The sequence below is a fragment of the Stylophora pistillata genome, chromosome 9 (genome assembly GCF_964205215.1).
Source record: "Stylophora pistillata chromosome 9, jaStyPist1.2, whole genome shotgun sequence".
NCBI lineage: Eukaryota > Metazoa > Cnidaria > Anthozoa > Scleractinia > Pocilloporidae > Stylophora > Stylophora pistillata.
Window position 1 is genome coordinate 20181451 of NC_142527.1, and position 26031 is coordinate 20207481.

At 38.0% G+C, this 26031-nt stretch overlaps 2 protein-coding genes across 2 annotated transcripts; both read left to right on the forward strand.

Annotated features, from left to right (window-relative positions):
• The first annotated feature begins 2835 nt into the window (after positions 1-2835).
• Positions 2836-14069, forward strand: LOC111319948 (allene oxide synthase-lipoxygenase protein-like). Its single transcript, XM_088733096.1, has 12 exons — positions 2836-3002; positions 5321-5347; positions 6159-6238; positions 6802-7226; positions 7946-8134; positions 8881-9359; positions 9466-9732; positions 10300-10793; positions 11311-11571; positions 11801-12123; positions 12331-12769; positions 13091-14069. The coding sequence occupies exons 2-12, from the start codon at positions 5341-5343 to the stop codon at positions 13268-13270; spliced, it is 3144 nt and encodes a 1047-aa protein (XP_088589222.1). The 5' UTR covers positions 2836-3002; positions 5321-5340; the 3' UTR covers positions 13271-14069.
• A 5941-nt stretch (positions 14070-20010) lies between these two features.
• LOC111347101 (adenosine receptor A3-like) lies at positions 20011-21585 on the forward strand. Its single transcript, XM_022954361.2, has one exon. It carries the CDS (start codon positions 20276-20278, stop codon positions 21203-21205), a length of 930 nt encoding a protein of 309 aa, XP_022810096.2. The 5' UTR covers positions 20011-20275; the 3' UTR covers positions 21206-21585.
• Positions 21586-26031: the final 4446 nt, after the last annotated feature.

Here is a 26031-nt window from a genome sequence, read left to right on the forward strand (position 1 = left end):
TTTCACACATCACAAATTTCTCTCCGTAGAATTTTCTAGTTTTTTTTCTGATCTAGATTCTATAAGATCGACATTTGCTCATGATCTGTTTTAGCTACCGCTGACAATTGCGTGTGCTCGCGCGAGCACCTACGATCTGATGTTTACAGACGTTTACTGCTTAGAGAATCAGTAAACAGCCGTCAAAGACAGCCTCCCGAGCTCATCTTAAAAAACCTACACATGACTTCTGGCTATATCATATTATTTTCCTTCAAGTTTCAAAGTCTTCTTCCACTTTAGGTAGATTATCCTTCACTTGAGTTCTTCATTTTTCGCCGTCGCAAGATTTCATATCGGTTGAATATTTCTTTTAAATGTGAAGTGAAGCAACCTTTACTTCTCCGAAAATAGTCTTCGTTATCTTAGTTTCTATCTCCTGCATTCACAGTGGCCGCTCAACACATCAAATATAAGCTCTTAGGTAAACTTCTCACAAAAGTAGGAAAAAATTCCACGCGCCGCCATCTTTGTTTTGAATTTTCATCTTTTGATCCCGCACTTCTTTCGCACGTTTCTCTCACGCGCGCCACGCAAGAGTGACCTGTTCCCCACGCGAAGGAAACTGGTACGAGCCATCTTAAGCATGCCCAATCTACTATACGCGGTCTTGAACATGCAAGAAATTCGTTCGTTTTCACTTCTGAGCAGCGAACAATTTGGTCACGAAATATTCCCTGGTCATTTTTGCCATGTTATTTATTCATAGTTTTCGGGTAGAACACGGTTACCTGGTAAACCCAATACAACTGTAATAAACTTAAATTTTTTCCGCACACAACTTGTGTCTGCACGCTATGTTATAGAAGAATCGCTATAAATGCACTCAAGTAGTTCAAAGAGCACAAGGTGCGCTTGGCTGTGTTTTTAGTAACTCTGGCGCCTTTCTCGGGCTCTCCGAACTTCCCGCGTGCATCCATAACTCGATATACGCACGCAAAGCATGGAACAATTCTTCATTACTACAACTGCTTAACATACGTCAATTGTTCGCAGAACGGCTTGAAAGTTTTCATTTGAGGTTAAGCTAAGAAATGTTTACCTAAAATCGTTTCAAGATTGTCGCAAAAACTAAATATATTTCTTAGAATTAACGTCGTTCGTACTCTTAGAACTAAATTTCAAAGTTACAGATCTCTAGAGGAAGATGGACAATAAATATTATTTTTCCTAATAGCCACCTCGAATTAGCATGTTCATAGTTATGAATTAGAGTAATCTCAAAGGGATTGATTGGTTGCACCAAAGTTATAATAAAGGGGTCCCGTGGATTGATAAAAAGCAAATATAGTCTTCACCGATAAACAGATCATCAATTCGAGACAGGTAATTTTGAGAATACTGTTCGAAAACGACAGTTACCATAGTAGCTATTAGGTATTACGAGAAAAGTTTTGCTTTGATCAAAACCATTGTCAGCCTTTGGACAGCACCTCGCTAAATCATCAACACTATGTAAATTTTTTCATACTTCATCACAAAAAAAAAAAAATCCCCTGCGACATTTATGACGTTCATCATAATATGATTAACAATAACTTCATTTCAATCATAATGCAGCACTGAGTATCGAATTTTTCACACAAGCTTGACTTGCAAATAGATAATAGTTTCCCGCCAGATTAGCAACAAGTTTAGGCTAAGGGAGCATTTTAAACTTGTTGAAGTAAGCTAGCTCTGTTGTACCTACCCTCCTGAGATAAAAGATGGATACGAAGTAGAAAGTAAGTATCTGCACTTTTCCTCGGAAAAAATTTCTTCCATAAATGAAATTTCAGAGAGTTACTCGGGCAAATATCCTTAACTTGTTTTTTTCGTTTTTGTCTCTGTTTGCCGATGTTATTGATTTTCAATTCCCTTCGACCTTCGTACGTGTATGTTAAAGTGTGCGTCTAAGGATATTGCTGAGCTACTGAAATATTGTCGGAGAAATGGACGTTTGGCCGATAAGCGAAGAATCTTTGTACATCTGTGAACTCCTGAGGACAAAAGTTCATCCTAGGGCGTTATATTCCAATATCTAAGACAGCTAAAAAGGGGTTCATGTGCCTTCCATTAATTTCTACAACCCTACCATACCCTTGTCATCCACAGACCGATCGCTATGCTTCGTCACTTGCGAAGAGTCAAGTTCCTTTTATGGGCATGTCAAGTGTTTGGGTAAAGTATTCCATATTCACGGCCCAATGTGTCTATATGACACCTTCCTGTTCCCTCCAAAGCAATATAGCATCATATACATTTAACTTAAATTTGATTCAATATTCTTGAAACGATACAGGAAAGGTTTCTGACAATAACTTCGCTCAAACTCAATTTGTTGCTGTGCTATATGAATAACCGAAGGACAAAAAATATTCAGTCATATTTATCGGCTCTATCTAGAACTAAAGTAACAATAGGTGATATTTACTATATTGGTACCACATAACGATACACAGCAACACCCTACATACGGTGGATGACGCATTTGTTTTTTTTTTTGGGACTCAACTGAGGATTCGATGCCTTTATGAACAATATTCGCACCTTTACATCCAACATGACACGAACTCGACGTGACACATTAGTACCTTAATTATTTGTATATATCACACGTCTTAGAATATATATATTTGAGTCATCTTTCGCAATATATCTATTGCAAAGCCGCCATAAACATAAGTAAAAAAACAGGCAAAACAGAACAAACAAATAAAAAACAGCCGGATATGGTCTCGTCTTTGAAAAGGGAGAGCTCTCTTTGAAATTTCTTTTGTCCTCTTTGAACGGCATAAATTTTAACAGTATAATGATTGAACGGACACGCTCCACACAGCCTGGGGTATTTTGGCAGAGTTTTGGGTCCAATCTACTTGATCCAATGCTTATCTTGGTCAGTTTGTTTACCGCTTCCCCATTATTACTGAGTTAGCGGTTTACGCATAGTGAGTCACACTCAGGACACTCCGAGGTATCTCGAGGTAAGTTTGCAGGTATCTTACAAAATGGGATTTAATCATACCCACTAAAATAATGCGCACTAAAACTTAAATGTTTTAGTGCGCATTATCCGAGACAAAAGAAAACCACTTAAATAAGGGGACCAACTGTAAAGGGGAATTTGGAAGCCCAGATTTGTAAACAAAGACGAGATCAATTCTAAAAATACAAATACAGATATGCATATTTTGGAAAAATTAGATAACACTTAAAAAAGAAAGATGACAAAATCTTACGCTTCAATAAACTCGTGTTTTGAATTTTAGGTAGCTGCACGTCTTTTAATCTCAAGAAGAACTACTTTCTTCAAGTTTGATGTAATTTAATCAATTTAATCAAGTTTCATATTGACAAACAAATCAACGTTTGGTTACGATGAATATATGAATATGTATGATGCATGACGTTCGCAGTAGATAGCGCTATTTACGCAATAGCGAAAATCAGACCTGAAAAAAAAAAAAGTAGCTGAAAAAAGATTTTTAGATTTTCTGACTTTTTTCAGGTCTGATTTTCGCTATTGCATAAATAGCGCTCTCTACTGCGAGGATCGTGCATCATACGCATCTCTAACCGCAGTTCAAAATATATGAACTCCATATATTCATCGTATCTTATTTATCATCACGGGTTTATTACGAATCAACTTAATGGCCTGCTCCCAGTTGGCTCAATTGGTAGAGCGCTGCACTAGTATCACAGAGGTCAGTGGTTCGAATCCCGTATAGGCCTGATTTTTTTCAGGTCTGATTTTCACTATTGCATAAATAGCGCTCTCTACTTCGAGGATCGTGCATCATACGTAAATCAACGTTTCTCAGCGTCTTAATACAGACTTAATACAGTTTCTCCCAGATAAAACTGTGAGTTCCTGTAAATGTGCACTCTGTTTCGCGAATGCCCTCGATCAATTTTTCTGTCAAAAATCTCCAAAAAAACAAAGGAAAAGAGGAATGTTAGGTGTAGCGTGTTAAGATTGATGTCCGCTTCAAGATGCTATGACTCATTGCATGACTATTTTGCATTCTGTGTTGAGATATTGAAAGGATAGTCAAAAATGCAACTAAACGGTATAATTTCCCAAATATTTATTCACCGTTTCGTATAACTAAAAAGCAAATGATAGTGCAAAATGTCGCAGGGCCTATCCGCATTTAGGTAAGGCTCAGCATTTGAAAATTTCATTCCATTTTGGATATTGAATAAAAAGGAAGGAATTGAAGGAGAAGAAGAACAATATTTACGGGTCTCACGACGGTTATATTTGAAAGAGGTTTCCTAACTATTTAAGATATGGTTTTAGCCTGGGAAGATGAATTAAGTTGTGTAAATCCGTTAAACCTCCAACGCTGGCTGCGTGGAGGTCGGGATCTGTGATAGCTGCAGCTAGAATTTAGTCCCACAATGCTTTAATCCAAATCGTCGTTAAAGGATTAGTTGTGCAAAGTAGCTCTACTTTATAAGATAAAGTGGTGATACGATATCATTTGCACTGTTTATAAGGAAGCCAGATTACAAGTAACGATAGGAGAAAACGAGATTCATCCTCTCGAAAGATACATAACTTCCTGACACCAGGCTAGTGCAGGTTACATGGGTACCCTTTTACACGTCACTGCGGCGGTGCCTGGGAAACCATCGCCGAAGAAACGAACTTTCCTGAACTGCATTACGCGAAATTTGTGGCCACGGAATAAACAATTCTACGTCGTGTAGAAATAAATATAACTCACTCTAATTCCTCAACGGCGTAAGTGACGAAGGTTGAAATTAAAAAACAATCAATTACAAAAATTACACAAAACGCGATCTAAAGAAATAGCAAACAACACAACGGAAAGAGGAGTATAAAACACTTATACTGTTACGGCCACAGAAGAGACCAAGATCAAATACTGCAATATCAAATACTGCAATATCAAATACTGCAATATCAAAAACTGCTAAAGAACCCCTAAAAGAGAGAAAACGAAAGGGAGGAGCGAAATTGGCGCCACTTTACTGAACCGCCACGCTTAGTGCGAAAAACGAGCAAAAATAGGCATAATATTGCTATCGATATCTGTACATCTATCTACTATGCGAGATAGTGATAAAGCGGCATGGAAATGACAAAAACGGCGTTAATCATGAAAAAGTATAGGCATTAAAGGACGCTAGTTACGGAATTCACATCCCAGATCACGAGGCTAAATTGCCAGCATTTTGAATTTGCGAACGATGCTCAGTTAAGCGGGATTTTTATAGAGTTTGCCTGCGTTTGGGTTTGTGACTGTTTTTTCACTTTCTACTCTTACAGGATATGAACAAGAATACATAATGGAATGTAAGTATGTGAATTTTGTACAAATACAAATTCTTCGCAAATAATGAAAATTATTATTATTCTTTTCAATAGTCCATTTTACAGTTGTGCTTGGTTGCCAAGCCTTTGAATGGGAGTGAGGCTAGAGATGACCTTGTTATGATACAAACCTCGCTGCCTTTCAAATATAAATCACTTTGTTATCATGCTAACTAGATACAGGTCTCTATCACAACAAGGCCATCTTTAGCCTCACTCTGAATCAAAGGCTTGCCAACTAAGTACACAACTGTAAAATGGCCTATTTTGATGGAAATCAGGAAAATAGCCTTTGTTACTGCAGATTGTTTTTCGGAGGAAAATGCTGCGAGCCTCAGATGCTACCCGAAATATAAGCATTCGGATGAAAATTGAAGACTTTAGAGTATCTAACAATCGAACAATTCTTCTCATTTTATTCTTCGTAGTTATCTCCTTACATTTCAGAAAGCTAAAGGGAGTTGTGTACCTCACAGGTAACAGCCGGTTTCGATACCTATCGAGTTCCCTACATCACTATTCGCTACCCACAATTTTCCAATTCGCTACTCACTCAATTCGAGTTCAGTTAGCTGAGGTAGTGAACTCGGCCTGTGCGTAGACAACATGTAGCGAACTCGAACTTAGCTAACTCGTCATGTGGCGAGACCTGCGTAAACCACCTTAAAAGTTTATTCAAAATTGATGGCTAATTAGCTACTAGAAACGACGATAGGAGCATCAAGAACGTGGTTGATAAGCAACTTACTAAATAAAACACAGAGCTTTCTTACGTTCTAATCATATATTTCAGGGAAAAACCATGGATATGAAATTTACAAGGAAATCAAGGGGGAAAAGGACTTTGAAAGAAAGATGAAGGAGGCAGATACAGTAGGAACACTAAGTTCAAAGCTTTACAAGCAGCGTACTTCTAATAACATGTTAAACATTTCATACATCATGAAAAAAATGTTAATTTTTCAAAATTTTTAAAATTAATTTTATTTTCCTCTGATTGTGCATGTACATACACCAAATGCAAATATGGCGTCCAATTTGAGTTGCTATTGTTCTGGACTGACTAGACCCTCACAGATGTAATAATCCTTTTGTATTTCCACGTGAAGACGAAGCTAGTGAGTGCAGAACAATGGCAATTCAAATTGGACGTCATATTTGCATTCGGTGTATGGTGCGTGCTTCCAAAGCATAGTTGAGTCTTTAGTAACCAGATAGTACTTCCAAAAACGGGGGAAATGATAAAAAAGTATGTTCATTGCTTCTTTAATTTCTGAATTTCCTTTTTCTCGTGGAAGGAGTGTATTGTACATGATGGCAAAAGTGCAGGTCCAGATAGAAAATATTTCAATTTCATATAAGTAAAAGAAATCATCCATGAACGAGGTAATTATGATTGAAATTTTTTTTCGTAAAATTTTTTTTTTTTGTATCAGATTCTACCAAAATGTGTCTCCGATGGAATTAAACTTGGCATTGAAAAGGAGAAACTCAAATTCGTCTTTGGTGCAATTGCTCTGTTCAGCGGTAGGCGTCCAACGCATCCCATTGGTGTCGCAGCTCTGGGGATTGGGACGGTTGTGTCTGAGCCAAAATTCCCTCCTTGTGAGTTCCTTACACCTTGTAAATCTTTTCGCGTCTATCTCCGCCACGCATCTCTGAAAGGTAAAGATGACGCGATGTTAGATTTTCGGGGTGCCTCGATACGATTTGCTGATAGTGACAAAGAAGACAGCCCTTTCGATATTATCATGTCAACTGGGCGGCCTGCCGTCTTATCAAATGTACAGACGATTTATGATGCACTGGAATCCTATCGAAGTGGTAATGTGGAAGAGTTTTATCTGCATAATCCTGTTCGGTAAGTTGCATTCTAGAGAGCGTTGCTGGATACCTTCCCCAAGTATAAATTATGTAGATAATACATCGGAAACAAATAAACAAAAACGTAAGTAACTAAACAAGTACATGCCTAGATAGATTCATACAAAATGAAGAAATAGCAATTATATAATGTGCTGAGTTATACAAACATTTTTATTGCTGCTTAGTTAACGATCTTATGGAGGACCGAACATAGATTACGTCATCATATCAAATTAAGGTCCATGTTGCCATGCACTTGTTCAGTACGTAATACATGACAGATGATCTTAAAGAAATTATATAAAAATGTAAAATTAACGAAGTTTTTCCTCCTATCCCCTTCCCCCCCCCCCCCCCCCATTTCGAGATTCAATGTTTTGGTCAACACATGTGTGAAAAGCGTTCGACTGCAAAAGGGAGAGTTGGTTTTCGAGCGCTCTGAATGTGGCCGGGCAGCGCTTAGGAAAACAACATCCAACCACCTCAAACAACCGCAAGATTTAAACAAATACTTAGCCATGCAAACCTAACTTTTGATGAGGTGGTCTCTCATGACTGGAAAAAAGAATTCAAATTTGGGATTCCTTGACAAGGGACATTTTTAACTTGCGAAAATTTTCTCAAAGCCTACAGTGCTAACCATTATTTCTTTAGAAATTTATACCATACTTACTGATCCTTTCAATTGTCTTCGTCCTCCCTGGTAAATCTCAGATTTGCCAGCAATATAGACGGTCTGCGCCGTGCACCAAACTCCTATTACGACCAGCGATACTACTCCGAGACGATCTATGGCCTTAAGGCCTTTGACAGCATTGAACGTTACGTTAGATTCCGACTGGTACCAGCTGATGGGTCGGTAGAAACTGGTTTGCTGTCAAAAGATGAGCAAAGAAAGGCCTGGTAAGCTGGTATGATTACTTAAAGACATCTCTGACTTGCTTGTAGCGAACGTACGTCACTGTATGTTCTAATTTTCCCTACCTTATTTCTAAAATAAAGTTTCCGCACCACCTAACATACATCTCCATTTATTACCATTGTGAGGGAACGAGACCCACCCCCCCCCCCCCCACTCTCTCTACAATTAAACAACCAACATGTTATCTTAGTCATATCCATATGTTCATGGACTTAATGAGTACACATTTTTTGACTTTATTTATTCTTTTTCTACATCACAACTACCTTTTGACTTTACATATTAATTATAGAAATATATGAAATGTCTAGATCCTAACTCTAATTAATATTCTTTTTTAGCTTTTAAAATCTAAAGTTCTAAGATATTAGCTTGTTCAACACTTATATCACGAGACATGAGGTCGGGAGATTTGGAGACCACTCCCCATCTATTTGACGTCAAATAAATTATCTTATCTTACCTTAACCACGCAAAATCGAGATAATTGTTGCATAGTGTTTTTTTCCTTTTTTTTTTTCAAGTTCCTTACACTGGTAATGCGAAATAATACCACAAAAACTCAAGTATCACCATAATTTGATGTCTTTAGAATACTTTTATACAAGTTATCAACCAAGATTTTAAAGCCATGTAACCAGTTTAAACAGGTCTTCAGTTTCTTCCTATCCAGCGCAATCAGTTGAGTTAGCCTTCTGTTGAGTGTTCCTGTTGTATTTTTTTAAAGGGAGCACGAAAGACTTCCAACTGAAACTAGGTCAAAGGAATATTTGAAAGAAGAGTTCAAGACGAGAATATCTCGCGAACCAGTCAAGTACAAGCTTCAACTGACTCTTCACGAAGTACGATCAGACGATTCTCCAAGTATCCTTGATATCGGGCGATACTGGGACGAAAATACTCATCCCTGGTTGGACGTAGCTGATGTCACATTAACTACAATCCTATCCCCTCAAGCCAACGAGGCATTAAGATTTAATGTCGGAAACCTACCGAGCTGCATTTACCTTCTACAAGCTCGAGGTACGCAGCACTCTAACTGTATAGCTCATATCCGGAAAGAGGTATACCAAAGGACGCAGACAGTACGATTATGTAGGAAGGCAAACATAAAACCAGACCACGTGGCCACGTACAAGATAAGCGTGGAAACTGGTGAAAGGCTAAGGGCGGGAACTGATGCTAACATTTCGATATCGCTGACAGGTATTTATACCCAAAATATATTCTGACATTCCTTAAGCTAATTCTGTTACGTTCAGAGATCTTTTCAAACGTTTTTCTTCTGTTGTTGCTGGCGCATTTTCTTCAGGAACTAGAGGAAAAACTGAAAAGCTTCCTCTGTCCTCTTGGTCCAATGACTTTGAAGCTGGACACAAAGACGAGTACACCTTGCAAGCGATGGATGTTGGAGAGATATTGATGATCCATCTCCACAGTGACAGTGCATATTCGTGGCATAAACATCCGCATTGGTTTGTTAACAAGATCACCGTGACGAGCTCAGAGCAAAAGGAACCATTTGAATTTCCATGTTTTCGCTGGGTGGTTTCCGATATGACTGTTTTTCAAGGAAAAGGTAACTCAATTTTTCAGCTCGAAGTAGAATCCTAGATGAGCTTACCTCCAAATGAAGGCAAATGCATTTCAAGAGTATACTCACCAGGAGAATATAACCGAGAGAACTTATACCCATGACCCATGATAACGTTTTTTAGTCTATTTTAAATTTCGCACCACGCTGAGAAGTTATTCTTAAGTGATAATGCGGTCAACGATCTGATATCATAGGTCACTGCGGTTCCGGCCGTCAAGTTTCTGAATCAGTTTTAACATACGGTAACCTCTTATTCTCTAAAAAAAATTATAAATGTTTGCCTCACCACTCAAATGCTTAGCGTGCCTACATCAAGTTATGGATGCACGCGGGAATAGAGAGCACGAGAGAAGCGTAAGAGTAATTGCATTATTTCTCATTACGTATGTATTTGTACACGTTTTGACACCCTGTTAATTCTTGTCAGCTTGATTATTTCGTTGGCCGTCGTCGATAATATCCTTAGCCATTTTTATTGTGATGGCTATTGAGATAGCTCTGGGTTAGTATCACTTAGTTACCCAATAAACCTTTTTAACGTTTGTACAGCCATCCTTCCTTTCCAAGATCAACCAGAAGTAGTAAAGAACCAACGTATCCTTGAGATAGAGGAACGTAAAGAACAATACCTTTGGGGACGTCTTCCACCTGGTATCAACGATCTGCCAGGTTTTATACATGCTCCTAAACATGGTGATCTCCCAAGAGATGCACAGTTTTCTGACGAGGAATCACGTTCATTTCATCATGGCCGTCTTCGTGGAATAATTAATCTTGGGCTTTCTTATCTGCGCAGTATTTTTGTTAGCTGGGACAGCTTTGAAAACTTTCAGAGAGTCTTCACTGGTTTGACAGGAGATATACCTAAAATTTCTCAAAATGATCTCTGGATGGAAGATAGAATGTTTGGCTATCAATTCCTTAACGGCTGCAATCCATGTGTTATTGAACGATGTGACGAGCTCCCAACCAACTTCCCTGTTTCAGAAGAAATGGTTTCAAAGTTTCTCGACCGAGGAATGACGTTAGTTGATGAAATTAAGGTTAGAAGAACGCAAAGTAAACAAACCAGAATTAAAAGAACAAACAAACAAAACAGCTAACGAACAATCTCACCACAAAGAAAGAAAGTTTCTATTCTGAAATGCATGAGAAATGAGGCCTTAAAAGATTTCCGTCAATCACCATTATAGACAGTGCTGAGTCATCTGCATTTTAATATGAAAGTTTGCATTAATCAGAATTGACCAGTCAGGTTTCTGTATTGGTAAACAAAACCTCCTTGTTGAAAACTTTCCATATAGATCAGAAAACTCTTTAATTTAATCTGTCTTCTAAAGAAGTCCAAACTAGATCAAAATTATCGACTAAAGTTTATTCAAAATATTTTTCCCCTGTCTCGTTGGTTAGTTCAGTTGATGCCAGGTGACTTAATTGAAGTTATACGTCAGTTAACTTTTGTAATGCAACTGACCGTGGTAGACTTGGGCATTTTAATTATCGCCAACTCAGTCTGACAATATGCAATAGCAGAGACTAAAACCTGTCTCTTTTAATCAGGCAGGACACGTCTATATTGTTGATTACAAGGAACTCAGGGGAATTAAACGCAATGGCGAGGAAAGCAACTCCAAATCTTACTACGCAGCTGAGCCTCTATGTCTCTTTTATGTCAAGAACTCGGGAGACCTGGTGCCTATTGCGATTCAACTTTTTCAAGACCCCAACGAAGACAACCCAGTATGGACTCCAGCCGACAAGCACCATGACTGGCTTCTAGCGAAAATGTGGTTCCGAAATGCAGACCATCAAGTACATCAGGTCAGTAGCAGAATGCTTAATCGACTACAATCTTGGAAATTGAGGTCGGTTAGATTAGTGGTCGCCATCCGATCTTGAAGTTACGCCGTCTAACCAGCACGAAATCCTTTATGAGAATAAAAAAAGAGATTTCTTCCACAAATGCCATCCCATTGAGCAAAGATCCGATGAAATAGGATGTAACGCATCAAATTAAAATAGTCTTGAGTTTGTTCACTGTTTTTCACAGATGGGGACTCATCTAACAAAAACTCATTTGCTGATGGAAGCGTTTGCTGTTGCCTCATGGCGGCAATTGCCGTCTATTCACCCTATCTTTCAGCTTCTCTTTCCTCATCTTCGCTCTGTAATGGCCATCAACACCATTGGAAGAAACGAATTGATTGCAAAAGGAGGAATTGTCGACAAAACTCTGAGTATAGGTGGTGGAGGGCATATTCAGCTACTGGAAAAGACCTACAAGAATTTCAAGTTTGAGATGCTCTCTTTCCCAGACATGTTGAAAAAAAGAGGCGTGGAAGACACTGAAAAGTTGCCTAATTATTTCTACAGGTAAGCTTTAGATATATGTAAACAATACTTATCAGCAATGAATACATTCTGATGTAAATCTTCTTTCACAAACACGCAAGGACAAACGTTTTTGAAGGTATGTTGAGGCAAAATGCATACATCAGCGAGTCTAAATCAACCTTTTATCTGCGAAAGAGTCGGCAAGTTATTTCTCCATCTCTTAACGTTATCAAATGTACTTATCAGGGATGACGGGCTCCTCATGTGGAAAGCCATTTCGGGTTTCCTACAGGAATTTGTCGCCATCTTCTATCGGTCGGATGAAGATGTTAGCAAGGATAATGAGCTGCAGTCTTGGGTGAAGGATATCCACGATAACGGTTTTCCTGTGAGAGAAGGCGACGTTGACCACGAGTTTCCCAGCAGTTTGCAGACAAGTGGTCAACTTGTTCACCTACTGACGTGTATAGTGTTTGGGTGCTCATGTCAACATGCGGCGGTGAACTACGCTCAGATGGAATTTACCGGCTTTGTTCCGAATGTTCCGCCTGTAATGCGTCTTCCACCACCAACGAGAAAGAATGAAGTAACTCTGAAGACCATCATGGATACATTACCCAGCCACTATCAAACTGGTTGGCACGTTGCCACTGTGTACACTCTAACGAGAATGGCTGAAAATGAGGTAGAGACTATGTGTTCTGGTTTGCGAGAAAGGCATGCATGTGTAAAATCAGAACCAGTTAGGAAGAATTTAAGGGTACGAGTCAGTGGGTGAAAATGCAATAATTCTAGTGTATCCTGTTGATGTTGATAATACTAAATGTTAATGGTTACAAAAATAATGATTGCACTTGGGATAACATTACTCGAACTGTGTACTCTAGTACTGTGTACTCCAGTACTGTGAACTCCAGTACTTGAGTGCGTGGGTGTTATTTGGCTAGATGCACAATTAATATTAGCAATTCTGATTTATTTTACGTGGATCATTTTGTTTTTTCAGCGTTTCATTGGAGACTATTCTCAGAGCTTGTTGATGGGGAAAGAAGTGGAGAGTGCCATTTCTCGTTTCCAGGCTTCCCTTCAGTGGATATCTGATGCAATCAAGGAGCGCAACGCATCTCTTGAGTTTCCCTATCCTTGGCTGCTACCGGAAAAAGTTCCCAACAGCGTTGCCATTTAACTTTTTTTCTGTTTTTATTACTTTTTTTTTCAATTATATTTTCAACCAACAGTATCCAGCAGCTGATTCTCGATAATGAGTTTACTATGTATTCTCGCTTGATTCTCAAACAGTCTGGGGTCGTGTTCTGTTTTTGAAGAACTTGGCGGAACGCAAAGAAAAAGCTGCTTATTTTTTCCCAGGGAGAGAGAGAAGAGGTTTTTGCGGACATTATGCTTATTCTTCTAGTTTTTTTTTTTTTAACAAATTCCGGGGGTAACATAATATATCAACCATGTTGGTGTCATTTTTCGGCTTAGTTGTCTCTTTCGAGTCCAAACTCTTATTTCACTTGTAGAAATACTTATAGAAACACTTATGGAAACACTTGGACAAACCAGATCGGATAGTTATAAGGGGCCAAAAAAAATGGCACCTACACCCATTAGCAAATAAAATTCAACTATATCATATAGCCAATGCTGGCAAACTAAAAAGAAGGTAACTTTAAGTAAATACACTTAAAGTAAACTTTAAGTGTTCTTAAAGTATGAGGTCGTATCGGGTTAAATTTATCATTCATCTTTCTGAAGCATTTTGTTATTAACACAATTGATCGGTAATCGGACTTGAAGCTGGCATCACTTCACCTGAGCACTGTGCCCAGTCACAAGAAGGGCAGTTTCATTCCTGCTCAAAGCAAAATAAGCTGTTATTTCAGTCAACTGAAAGCTTACGACTGCAGTATGCCAAGCAGAATGGAATTGGCATGTTGTCATGTTCCTGTTTCTATTTTCTTCAATAAATGATGATTACACTACTTTTCTTTGTTCAATTATCTAACAAACTTGCAGTTGAATCGCAATTTCACTTTGGATAAGTATCGAATTGTTATCGTCTTGATGCAGACTAGAAGTTGCCTGTTGACATTGTCGCTCAAGGGATATTCATCTTCACACTGTTGGAATTCACAGAGAATTATAAATCTTTTCAAACATTAGAGCATAACTGAAAACGCTCACAATGCTTTTAATCAGACATAAATACAAACCTATTAGGTTGCCTCATCAAAACTGTGCGAGTGTGACGGATGACCAAAGCTATTTACAAATTTACACGGCTTTTTTGCTGTATACCTAAAGCCAAGTTCAGGTGTCGTGCTCCTGCCATGTCAACCTTAATTCAGAAATTAAGTTCGAGAAAAGCACGGCGTCTGAATTTAAATTTTTAATTAAGTCCGGCAAGCAATTGAGTTCGGCAAGTCCTGCCGTGCTACACGCCTATGGCGCGCAGCGATTCGGACGTTGTGCCTCCGCTGAGCCAAACAAAATTCATAAATTATGCTGAACAGATATATTTTAGCGGAATTATTCCCTTAAATATTTATAGCTCATGTACACTTCAAAGGAAATGTTTACCAAGTAGATACCGAGGCTCACACTTTTTTTATAACTCTCGTGTTTCCTCTCGTGTTTCCTCTCGTGTTTCCTCTCGTGTTTCCTCTCGTGTTTCCTCTCGTGTTTCCTCTCTTAATCAACTTGCACAAGGATTGATAAGGAGGATAGATACCATTTATATACATGTGGTTTGCACGTTACGTCATCGCCGCTATGTTGGTGGACGTAAACAATAGATACCTCATTAGCTTCTTTTGTTCGTCCACCAGCACTTGTTATTTTCACCATTGTTACCTGTGTCTCTAGAGATTGGTTACAAACCATCTATTGCGTATTTTTGTCTTCGAACTCAGAATAACGATTAAATTTTGCAACATTTCTTGCTAAAGACGGACCTAATCGCAATTAAGTTAGGCAGGGCAGAAGCATGACGTCTTAACCTGGCCTAACTCTTGGTAAGTTTGCAACGTTTAGTAAAACCATGAATTTTAGGGCGCCAATTCTTCAAATATTTGTAGATTTTGGATTCGAGTTGTTTGCCAAATGCCAAGAGGCATTCATTATTGTTATTGATATCATAGCAAACTAAATGTCCTCCCAAATTGGTGTTTCATGTTCCATTTTTGTAGGGGTAAAATAAAATCCTTCTCGCGAATGTTCGATTGTTACCGATCCATGTGTAGTCATTAAACCAGAGGAGTGAAGTTTTCCGATTTTACATGAAATTTATGTGGAATTCCTTCGTCCGGTGGAGAATTTACCTATTGCATGAAAGCTTCGACAAAGTTACAAATTTGATGCTAAGTTTATGTTTCGACAAAAAATAGAACATTAAAAAAGAAAAAGAAAATGTAGAAATCACCCGATCTACAGCCAAAAGGAAACCAAAACGCTTTTAAATCATGAGTTACCTCCTGAAAACTCTTCTTTACAATTGTAATATTCTGGTACCACGCATTAGACTCACCTATCAGACAGGAGATTTCACCACCAGATATTCCAGCCTAAAAATGAATCTTCGAGGCTTGAAAGCAAACTTTTCACACCAATATCATCATTGACATGCAGAGTACACATGTTGGCTTGACTTCGCGAGCGAATATTAGAAAGTTTGTCCACGTTGACATCGGCTGCAGGCACGTTCGTGGCTGAACAGACCGATGCGGGAAAGGCAGATCCACGGGCAGTATCCCCAGAGAAAGGTGGTATTAGGAGTGAAGGTGGAGGTGGCGCGGGCTTTCCTCCTCTGGCGCTTGTCTTTAAGTACCTCACGTCTATCCTTCTCAAATTGAGCAGTGGCTTGGTTGAATGTGTGGCGCCAGATAGCATGGTCTGTAGCCAGGTCAGACCACTCTTTCTGATCGATGTTGTAGGTGCTGAGTGACTTCTTTAGGCTGTCCTTGAACCTTTTCTTTGGAGCCCCTCTCTCACGATGTCCCATGACAAACAAGTTAGTTGCATCACCGGCCAACCTTTTCTATTTAGACTCCGCTTGCTGCTCTCAAGGAACTATTCAAAATGATGAGCCTCTATCCGCTGTCAATACGGTGGCTCTCTTTTCTATTCATTGAGGGGCATGTATTCTCACTTACAGAAGTATGCTCAGTTTTAGAGATCAAAAAGGCCCAAAATGTTGACGAGGTACATGCACTAACCCGCAAGTTTGCTCTTTAAGATTGTGAGTTTATCACGGATGGCAAAATTCATTTGCATATTTACAGGACTATTCAAAAACAAAAGGATCTACACGAATTCAAACAGATGGCTCTCTCTACTCCAGCTTATTAAGCGTGCGACTGCTGGGGATCAGATAAAGCAATCAAAAGGTTGATGCAAAAAGAAAAATTGAGCAAGCTTCAAATAGTTCGTAATATTATAAAACAGCCTCCTAATCAATGTGGAATATGAATACCTTGAGCAAAGAAAAACTGTGAAAAAGATATACGTCTTTTGCTTTAACTTTTCAAGATATGTCATTGCGAACTTTCTATGACTGTTCCTACGAAAATGCCTAAGCAAGATTGAGTGTAATTACTCTCAAGATGCATTCCACGTGCACCCTTGCATTGCAACGATTCCTACATGCTGAAGTAAAAACGACAACATTTAAGCATGTCGTCATTTATTGTCTACTTGAGTCCCCATTTAAATCAAAATCAGCCTTCCTCTATCAGAAACATCTTATTAACTTTTTTTAATGTTTTTCTTCCGTTTTTAACTTGGCTACTCTCTCATTAGAGACTGAATTCACCAAAAAAAAAAGCGTTGTACCCAGACTTACAACACTAAGAATAACTTGTTGCGACTCAAAAGTAAGCTTCCAACGATATCAAACTTTACACTCGTTGTTGCAGACAGCCAATCAACATTTCACTTCGATTTTATATCGGCCATCCTTTTGAATTGGAACGAATGTGGGCCTCTATTATGGTAATTTGATAGTGTTAAAAGTTCCCTGTTGAAAACTCGTTTACCTCGACATCTTGATCCATTTGCGGACAAAAAGGTGTTGTACAAAATTATCCCTTGAGGGTCATTTATCCAAGCTGCACGAACTTTGGACTACTTTTTCGAACTACTTTCCGGGCAATAATGGTCAAGATGATTAGAAACACCCATTTGATGCAATTCACTTGCTCCATAATCAAGATTGTGCGGATGGGAACATCAGTTTTATATACTGTTTTAGTTTAGTGCGTCAGTGCAACTGAAATTGATGCTTATTTATCTCAGTTTATGGCTCATTAAGTACATCGCAGCAATATATTATCCAAGAAATCAAATTGCGAGATTACCACATCCGTCCGACCGTACTCGAAATAATTGAATAATTCTGAAGATGTAGTCATTGTCCTCTGTTAAAAATGTTCCTTGCTCACTAATGCTCTTTGTCACAACCTCCTTTGCATCATAGTTAAGACAAAAACTAGGTCAATTAGGGATACGTTGGTAAAAAGCTGTCTTTCCTTAACTGGGAACCTAAAACAAAATAAATATGCTATTAGCTATCCGTTATTCGTTTTCTACGATCTTCGTAATATGAACTATGGTCTTATATAGTGAAGAGGAATGTAAGCATTGAAGTTACCCCGGGGGGTTCTCGATGTATTCCTGGGTGGGGAGGTGCGGCGCGGCCCCTCATACCCTGACCATATTGAAGACAAATATCGCTGATTTTCCTACCCTGTTTAAGACAGAATTCCGATTTTTGATACCCTGTTTAAGACATTTAATGTGCCTGGTATCAAAACCAAAATCAACGGAATTCAAAATTAATTAAAATTAGAGCTTGTAAAAATTTTGCTGTTTATCTTCCAAGAAAAGATATTCTGTTTAAGACAAAAATTGATAAATCGATACCCTGATTAAGACAAAAAATGATAAATTCGATACCCTGTTTAAGAGAAAAATCTCGAAAAACATACCCTGCCTGGCCGCACGTCCCCATTAAGCCCTTATAAGGCAGTACCCCCCGGAAGTTACCTATGTCCGGTCAATGATCTCGGTATCAACAAGTAATCTTTATTTTAACTGAACTTAGTTTGGGAAAAAGTTACCAAATAGCTTCAAATCAATTGCAAGGAGCATTAATTGAATAAGGATAGAGTAATGTCTATAGATGGCTTTTGTAAGAATTAGTGCGTTTTTCTGTATTTCCCTTAAACATTTCTTCCAGGAAGAGAGATAGTCAATCCAGTTTTGCTTGCAAGACCAGCTTCACCGCGGTCTACTTCGCAGGGTTACTCTCTGTTGTGTAAAAGCTAGATATTCTACAGCTAACAAGCTGTAGATGCTTCCGATTTTGCCGATGCTCTATTTCAGATTGATAACATTAAGGAAAACCTTGAACGAGTAAAAAATGTACGAGGGAAATTATTGTTAAGAATGGAAAACCAGAAAGGGATAAGCGGTGGCATATTCTACTCTACTCGTTCTGATCACTGGTTTGCTCACTCTGAGCTGCCCTCCATATGAAATCTTAGCTTGCAAAATGAAAATAAAGATACAGAGCTCCAATAATATTTGACAGGTGTTCTGGACGTGACTAGTTCTCAGCAAATATTCGAAACAAATACAGTCAAATTTGTCATATCTCTTTGCTCGACGACTGAAATATCAGTTTTTTTTCTAACCGAAAGTTCACGACTGTGAAATTGTAACTGTTTTGTTTTTACCCAGTTGAAACGTTCCTATCAATGCAGACCCTCAGATTGACTGTCTTAGTTTCGATAGGATTTATCATTGAGATATTTCATCCAGCCATAGTTAACAATTATTCACCGAAGTGGAGATGATAATGAATGGGGAGGATGGATATTTACCGAGCTTCTAAGCAGCGAGGTAAATACCCACAACTTTCACCAACACTAAGGTTTTAAACTACTTTAGTAAATATTACACAGAAACCAAAAGAAGGAGTTTATTTCTGTCAATATACCCAAAATTGTCCGAGATTAAACTCTTGACTTGCGATTTTCTCTTTTCGGCTGCTCGGTGGTGTATAATACTCGCCTGTCTCTTTAAAAGTAGCCAATCAGCGATCGCAAAAAGCACTATACATCTGCGAAGTAAAACCTAATCGGAGTTATTGTGCACAGTTTTTAATTGAACACACAGCACCTCTTTGCATGCTCATGTTAGCACAATAATTGATTTTTTCCTCTCTAGAGGCCATATAATTTATTTGCATTGCAGGATACTAAGTGTACATGTGTACATGCTTCTAATTTAAATTTATGATACTTTTTAAGCACATTTTATCTTGAAAAAGAGAAATTTACATTGTCATCTCACTTGCTATTTACGTTGATCTTGTACTTGTCTTACTTGTGCCATCTACGATTAAAATATCAAAACGGCTTCATCTTAACTTGGATAAGGAATATGAAATTTTTAGGGCACTCAATTGCTCTTTGTTTGTTTCTTTTTTGAAACTGTCACTTACTGATATTTTCTTGAAGCTTTTTGTCATACACCTACGATTCTCAAGTACGATGCGATTCTTACGGTACAACAAAGAAATCGAACGCAGTTTAAGCCAAAAATCAAAATTTTCTTTATGCCACAAATTTTCGTCAGCAGCCAGATTAATAAAGAAATAAATGACAATTTTTGGCCGACTTACCTGTTAAGTAGGTCTGTCGTGTAATTATTTCAATAAATTTTCTTAACTTCAACGGTAATGGTGTTTCGAAATAATACATGTATTTTTTTAATGTTTTCAGTAATTTTTTTTGCAAAAATTTACTTTTTCGTGGAGAGGCAACAAATTATTTCTTATCGAAATGAAAGATTGTATAATTATAAGCAAGGAAAATAGTCAGAACAGCGGTTGATCAGTCAGTGTTTTTCCACTTTTTTCTAGCATGATAGATGTCATTGATAGATCTCAGCATTAACATTTTAATTTTTTTTAATTTCTTTTTGGCCGTTACCAATTATTTTCGAGACTTCTATCACAACAGGTGCTTTTTCATATATCACTATTTTTTCTACTTATTACGAGAGGGGAACATCTGCAAAATTCATTCAAAAATTTGTGGCCTCTAATTTTTCTCCGCGGAGGCAAAAAGAGAGACATTTAGTGAGTCAAGCCGAGCAGGTCTGTCCTCCTCCATAAAGATTGCTAATGGGTCAGTCTTCAAACGAAACTCGACCTCGATGTTTCATTGAGACACCTATTATGATACTTATTGGTGAACAAAATGCGCCTTTAGCGTTCAATATTTTGGCAAACATCGTTCTCACGTTCACCGCAGTTTTGGGAAATGCTTCGATTCTTCTCAGCTTCGTCTATGTGCCCTCCTTGCGATCAATCTCAAATTATCTTATTTTTGGTTTGACCTTGACTGATCTTGGAGTAGGATCCATCGTCCATCCACTATACATATTTGTTTTATTTTCCGTTTACAAGAACAGAGTTCCTCCTTGTTCGGTTTTGGCAGCTTACAGCATAGCGACTTCCTTTCTAAGTGGTATTTCGCTCCTTTATATCACAATCATTGGGCTGGATAGATATTTGGCGATTAAACTGCACCTTCGATATCGACTACTGGTGACGGAAAAAAGAGTTGTTATTATGCAGATGGCTTTGTGGTTAATTAACTTTCTCCTTAGCCTTGTTTGGCTAAAGGGATTTCGTGTTTACTCGACTTTTGCTGCAACTGTTGTATCTGTGTCCCTTCTCGTCACTTTTTTCGTATATGTAAAAGTATATCAAGTTGTTAAGAGGCATAAGGTGCAAATTCAAGACCAAATGGAGTCACAGATGTCGCGGTTTGAAAACTTTCGTTCAAAGCGTTTACGAAGGTCTGCCATAAACACACTTTATGTTTTCTTCATGTTTTTACTCTGCTATCTTCCATTTTGTGTAATTACCGTCCTCAACAACATCTTAAAATATTCGAGCAAAACTAACATATTAGCCTTCGAGTTTTCTGCAACACTTATGCTTTCAAATTCATCCATAAACCCCATAATGTACAGTATGCGTCTTCCAGGATTCAGGACTGCAATCAAGAAAACGTATCGCGGAATACTTTGCTTAAGAATTTCTTAGGCTTGAGTCGAAGTTCTCTTACTAGCTGTCTTAAATATATATTTCGTGTATTATAAAAACGCCGAAAAGCATCCTTCGTACACTACATAGACTATATATAGAATTACTTATTTTTCTCGTCTTCGTTTATACCTTATCTAAGTGTTCTTACATGTTTCGTCATTAAGAGAAGAGCTATTCAGATTTAAATTTCTCATGCCGCTAAAGAAAGCAACGATTGATATAGCGACACATGTGAACAAATACTAGTGGGTCTCTTTCATAAAACCACGCATCTTGCTATCATTTTTAAAATGTGTGCCTTTGATAGTTGGTTGGTGTACAGAACTGGTATATATGGCGAGTTTTTTGAAGTCAAATAAAACTCGTTTCGAAAAACAGTAAGCAAGCGGCTCTTTCGAGCGACGAAATTAATTTTTGAGTTGACGATACATCATTCCCCAAACGCGATGCGAAAACTAAGTTTTCTGACTTGCTTTCCGACCCTATGGGCTTTTCAGTAGAACAGTGAATAGCATTTTTAAGTGTCCTTATGTATCAAATGAAGTTTTTTCTTATGTTCAATGAAAGATTTTGAGTTGAAATTGTACCGTTTTCTGAATTTTAAACATTAAGCCTCGCGATTTGCTGGTCGGAAATTCCAGTAAACAAAAATTCAAGCAGAGATAATCTACCACACGGGTCTTGTAAATGCAATAAATTTGCAAGTCTGAGAGCTTCGTTTTTCGAACATTTGATATCATTTCTGAGTGTTGATATTCCCTAAAAGTATTGTTCAATAGAATATTTTAATTTTAAAAACGCATAATTTCAGAATTTTTAAAATTTTCAGTTTACACAAATCTACACAATTTTCTACCGGTGAATTCTACTGAACAACGATTTAAGCATGCTCAATCTGCTATACGCGGTCCTGAACATGCGAGAAATTCGTTCGTTTTCGCTTCTGAGCAGCGAAAAATTTGCTCACGAAATATTCCCTGGTTATTTTTGCCATGTTATTTATTCATAGTTTTTGGGTAGAATACGATTACCTGGTAAACCCTACACAACTGTAATAAACTTGAATTTTTTTCCGCACACAAATTGTGTCTGCATGCTATGTTATAGAAGAATTGGTTCAGGTCATATCGCGCTATAAATGCACTCAGGTAGTTTAAAGAGCGCAAGGTGCGCTTAGCTGTGTTTTTAGCAACTCTTACGCTTTTCTCGGGCTCTCCGAAGTTCCCGCGTGCATCCATAACTCGATATACGCACGCAAAGTATGGAACAATTCTTTATTACGACTAATGCTAAACATACGTCAATTTTTGCGCAGAACGGCTCAATGATTTGGCTCTTTTACAGCTAACGAGTAACCCCATTGAGACCCTCATCAAAGAATAAATGTTTAAATGTTTAGTGTTTAAAGAGGAAATGTTTACCAAAAATCGGTTCAAGATTGTAGCAAAAACTAAATATATTCTTAGAATTAACGACGTTCGTACTCGTAGAACTAAATCTCAAAGTTACAGATTTAAGGAGGAAGATGGAAAATTAATATTGTTTTTACAAACCGCCACCTCGAAATAGCATGTTCACCGTTATGAATTAGAGTAATCCCAAAGGAATTGGTTGGTTGCACCAAAGTTATATTGAAGGGGACCCGTGGATTGATAAAAAGCAAGTAGAGTCTTCAACGATAGACAGATCGTCATTTCAAGACAGGTAATTTTGAGAATACTGTTCGAAAACGACAGTTACCATTGTAGCTATTAGGTATTACGAGAAAAGTTTTGCTTTGATCAAAACCATTGCCAGCCTTTGGACAGCACCTAGCTACGTGAGTTTTTTCATACTTCATCAAGAAAAAAAAAAACACTGCGACATTTATGACGTTCGTGATAAATTGATCAACAATAACTTCATTTCAATTATAATAGAGCATTAAGTATCAAATTTTTTACCCAAGCTTGACTTGCAAATATATGATAATTTCACGCCAGACTAGCAACAATTTTAGGTTAGGGGAGCATTTTAAACTTGTTGAAGTAACTTGTTATATCTGCCCTCCCCCCCCCCCCCCCCCCGGGGATAAAAGAAGGATACGAAGTAGAAACTATGTGCACTTTTCTTCGGAAAAAATTTCTTTCATAAATGAAATTTCCGAGAGTGAGTCGGGCAAACATCCTAAAGTAAATATCTTGTTTTTTCGTTTTTGTCTCTGTTTGCCGTTGTTATTGATTTTCAATTCCCTTTGGCTTTCTTACATGTATGTTAAATTGTGCATCTGAGGATATTACTGTGGTACTGAAATATTGTCGGAGAAATGGACGTTTGGCCGATAAGCGAAGACTCTTTGTACATCTGTGAATTCCAGAGGAAAAAATTTCATCCTCAGGCGTTATCTTCCAATATCTAATTGGATGATAACGTAAGATATCTACAAGACATCTAAGGGGGTTCATGTGCCTTCCATTAATTCCTATAACCCTACCATACCCTTGTCATCCACAGACCGATCGCTACGCTCGTCACTTGCGACTAATCAAGTTCCTTTTAAGGACATGCCAAGTGTTTGGGTAATGTATTCCATATTCACGGCCTAATGTGTCTATATGTCACCGTCATGTTCCCTACAAAGCAATATTGCATCATATACATTTCACTTAAATGTGATTTAGTATTCTTGAAACGATACAGGAAAGGTTTCTGACAATAACTTCGCTCAAACTTAATTTGTTGTTGTGCTGTATGAATAACTGAGGGACAAAAAAATTTTTCTTATGAACTTATCGGCTCTGTCTAAAACTAAAGTAATAAAAGGTGATATTTGCTATATTGGTGCCACATAACGATACACAGCAATACCTAACATAAAGTGAATGATGCATTTTTTTTTTTTGGGGGGGGGGGCACTTAAATGAGGAATCGATGCCTCTATGAACAATACTCGCACCTTTACATCCAACATGACATGAACTCCACGAGACACATTAATTCTTTATTTATTTGTATATATCACACGTCTTAGTATATACATTTGAGTCATCTTTCACAATATCTCTATTACAAAGCCGCTATAAAACATAAGTAAAAAACAAGCAAAAGAAAACAAACAAATAAAAAACAGCCGAAGATGGTTTCGTCTTTGAAAAGGGAGAGCTCTCTTTGAAATTTCTTTTGTCCTCTTTGAACGGCATAAATTTTAACAGTATCATGATTAAGCGGACACGCTCAACACAGGGTATTTTGGCAGAGTTTTAGGTCTAATCTTCTTAATCCAATGCTTCTTAGTCAGTTTGTTTACCGCTGCCCCAATATGAAAATGAAACGAAAGGTCGGAGCCGAAAACGGCGGCACTTTACTGAACTGCGCTTAGTGCGAAAAACGAGCAAAAACGGGCACAGTACTGCTATCGATATCTGCACATCGATCTATTAGGCGAGATAGCGATAAAGCGGCATTGAAATGATAAAAAAAGGCCCTAATGAAACAATATAGGTCTAGTTACGGAGTAAAAAGAAATAGATAGTGAGCTCAATTTACATCCCAGGTCACGAAGCTAAATTGCCAGCATCTTGAATTTGCGAACTGTGCTCAGTTAAGCGAGACCCTTAAAGAGTTTGCCTGCGTTTGGGTTTGTGACTGTTGTTTTCATTGTCTACTCTTAACTAGGATACACAATGGAATGTAAGTATGTGAACTTTGTATGGAAACAAATTCTTCGCAAAAATGAATTTTTTTTTTTTTTTCAATTTCAATAAAAGTCAGGCAACTAGGCTTTGTTACTGCAAATTGTTTTTCGGAGAAAATGCAGCGAGGCTCAGATGCTACCCGAGAAATGAACATTCGGCTGGGAAGCGAAAGGCTTTAGAGTGTCTAACAATCGAACAATTCTTCTCATTTTATTATCCGGAACTATCTCCTTATATTTCAGAAAGCTAAAGGGAGTTGTTTACCTCAAAGGTAACAGCCGCTTTCGCTGCCTATAGAGTTCGCTACATCATTATTCGTTACCCACAATTTCGAGTTCGCTACCTATTCAATTCGCGTTCAGTTAGTTGAGGTAGCGAACTCGGCCTGTACATACGCAGCATGTAGCAAACTCAACGTAGCGAACTCGTCATGTGGCGAAACCGGCGTGAACCACCCTTAAAAAGTTTATTTAAAATTCATGGCTAATTAGCTAGCTAGAAATGACGTTAGTTACATCAAGAATGTGGTTGATAAACACCTTACAAAATAAAACACAGACCCTTCTTACATCCTTATAATATATTTCAGGGAAAAACCATGGCTATGAAATTTACAAGGAAATCAAAGAGGAAAAGGACTTTGAAAGAAAGATGAAGGAGGCAGATACCGTAAGAACACTGAGTTTCAAAGCTTTACAAGCAGCGTACTTCTAATGACATGTTAAACATTCAACTCATCATGGAAAAATTAGTATTAATTCTGCAATATTTTTAAAATCAATTTTATTTTCCTCTGATGGTGCATCTACGTGGTGCGTGCTTCCAAAGCATAGTTAAGTGGATGGAGGGATGGATGACCTTTATTTAAACACGATAAAAATTTAAAGCTACAAGCTTGTGGCGTCGTGTATTTCTAATTAAAAAAATAAATCCTAATGTGAATAAAATGTCAAAATATTAACAAGATTAGTAACTAGTGCATTACGAATTATTTACGAAAATTCATTACCTGACGAGGGAATTCCGCGCTAAATTGCACGCGAAAACCGATATATCGCACGAATCGCGAAGCGATGAGTGCGATATCGGTTTTCAAGTGCAATTTAACGCGGAATTCACGAGTCAGGTAATGAATTTTCCTTGAATCTC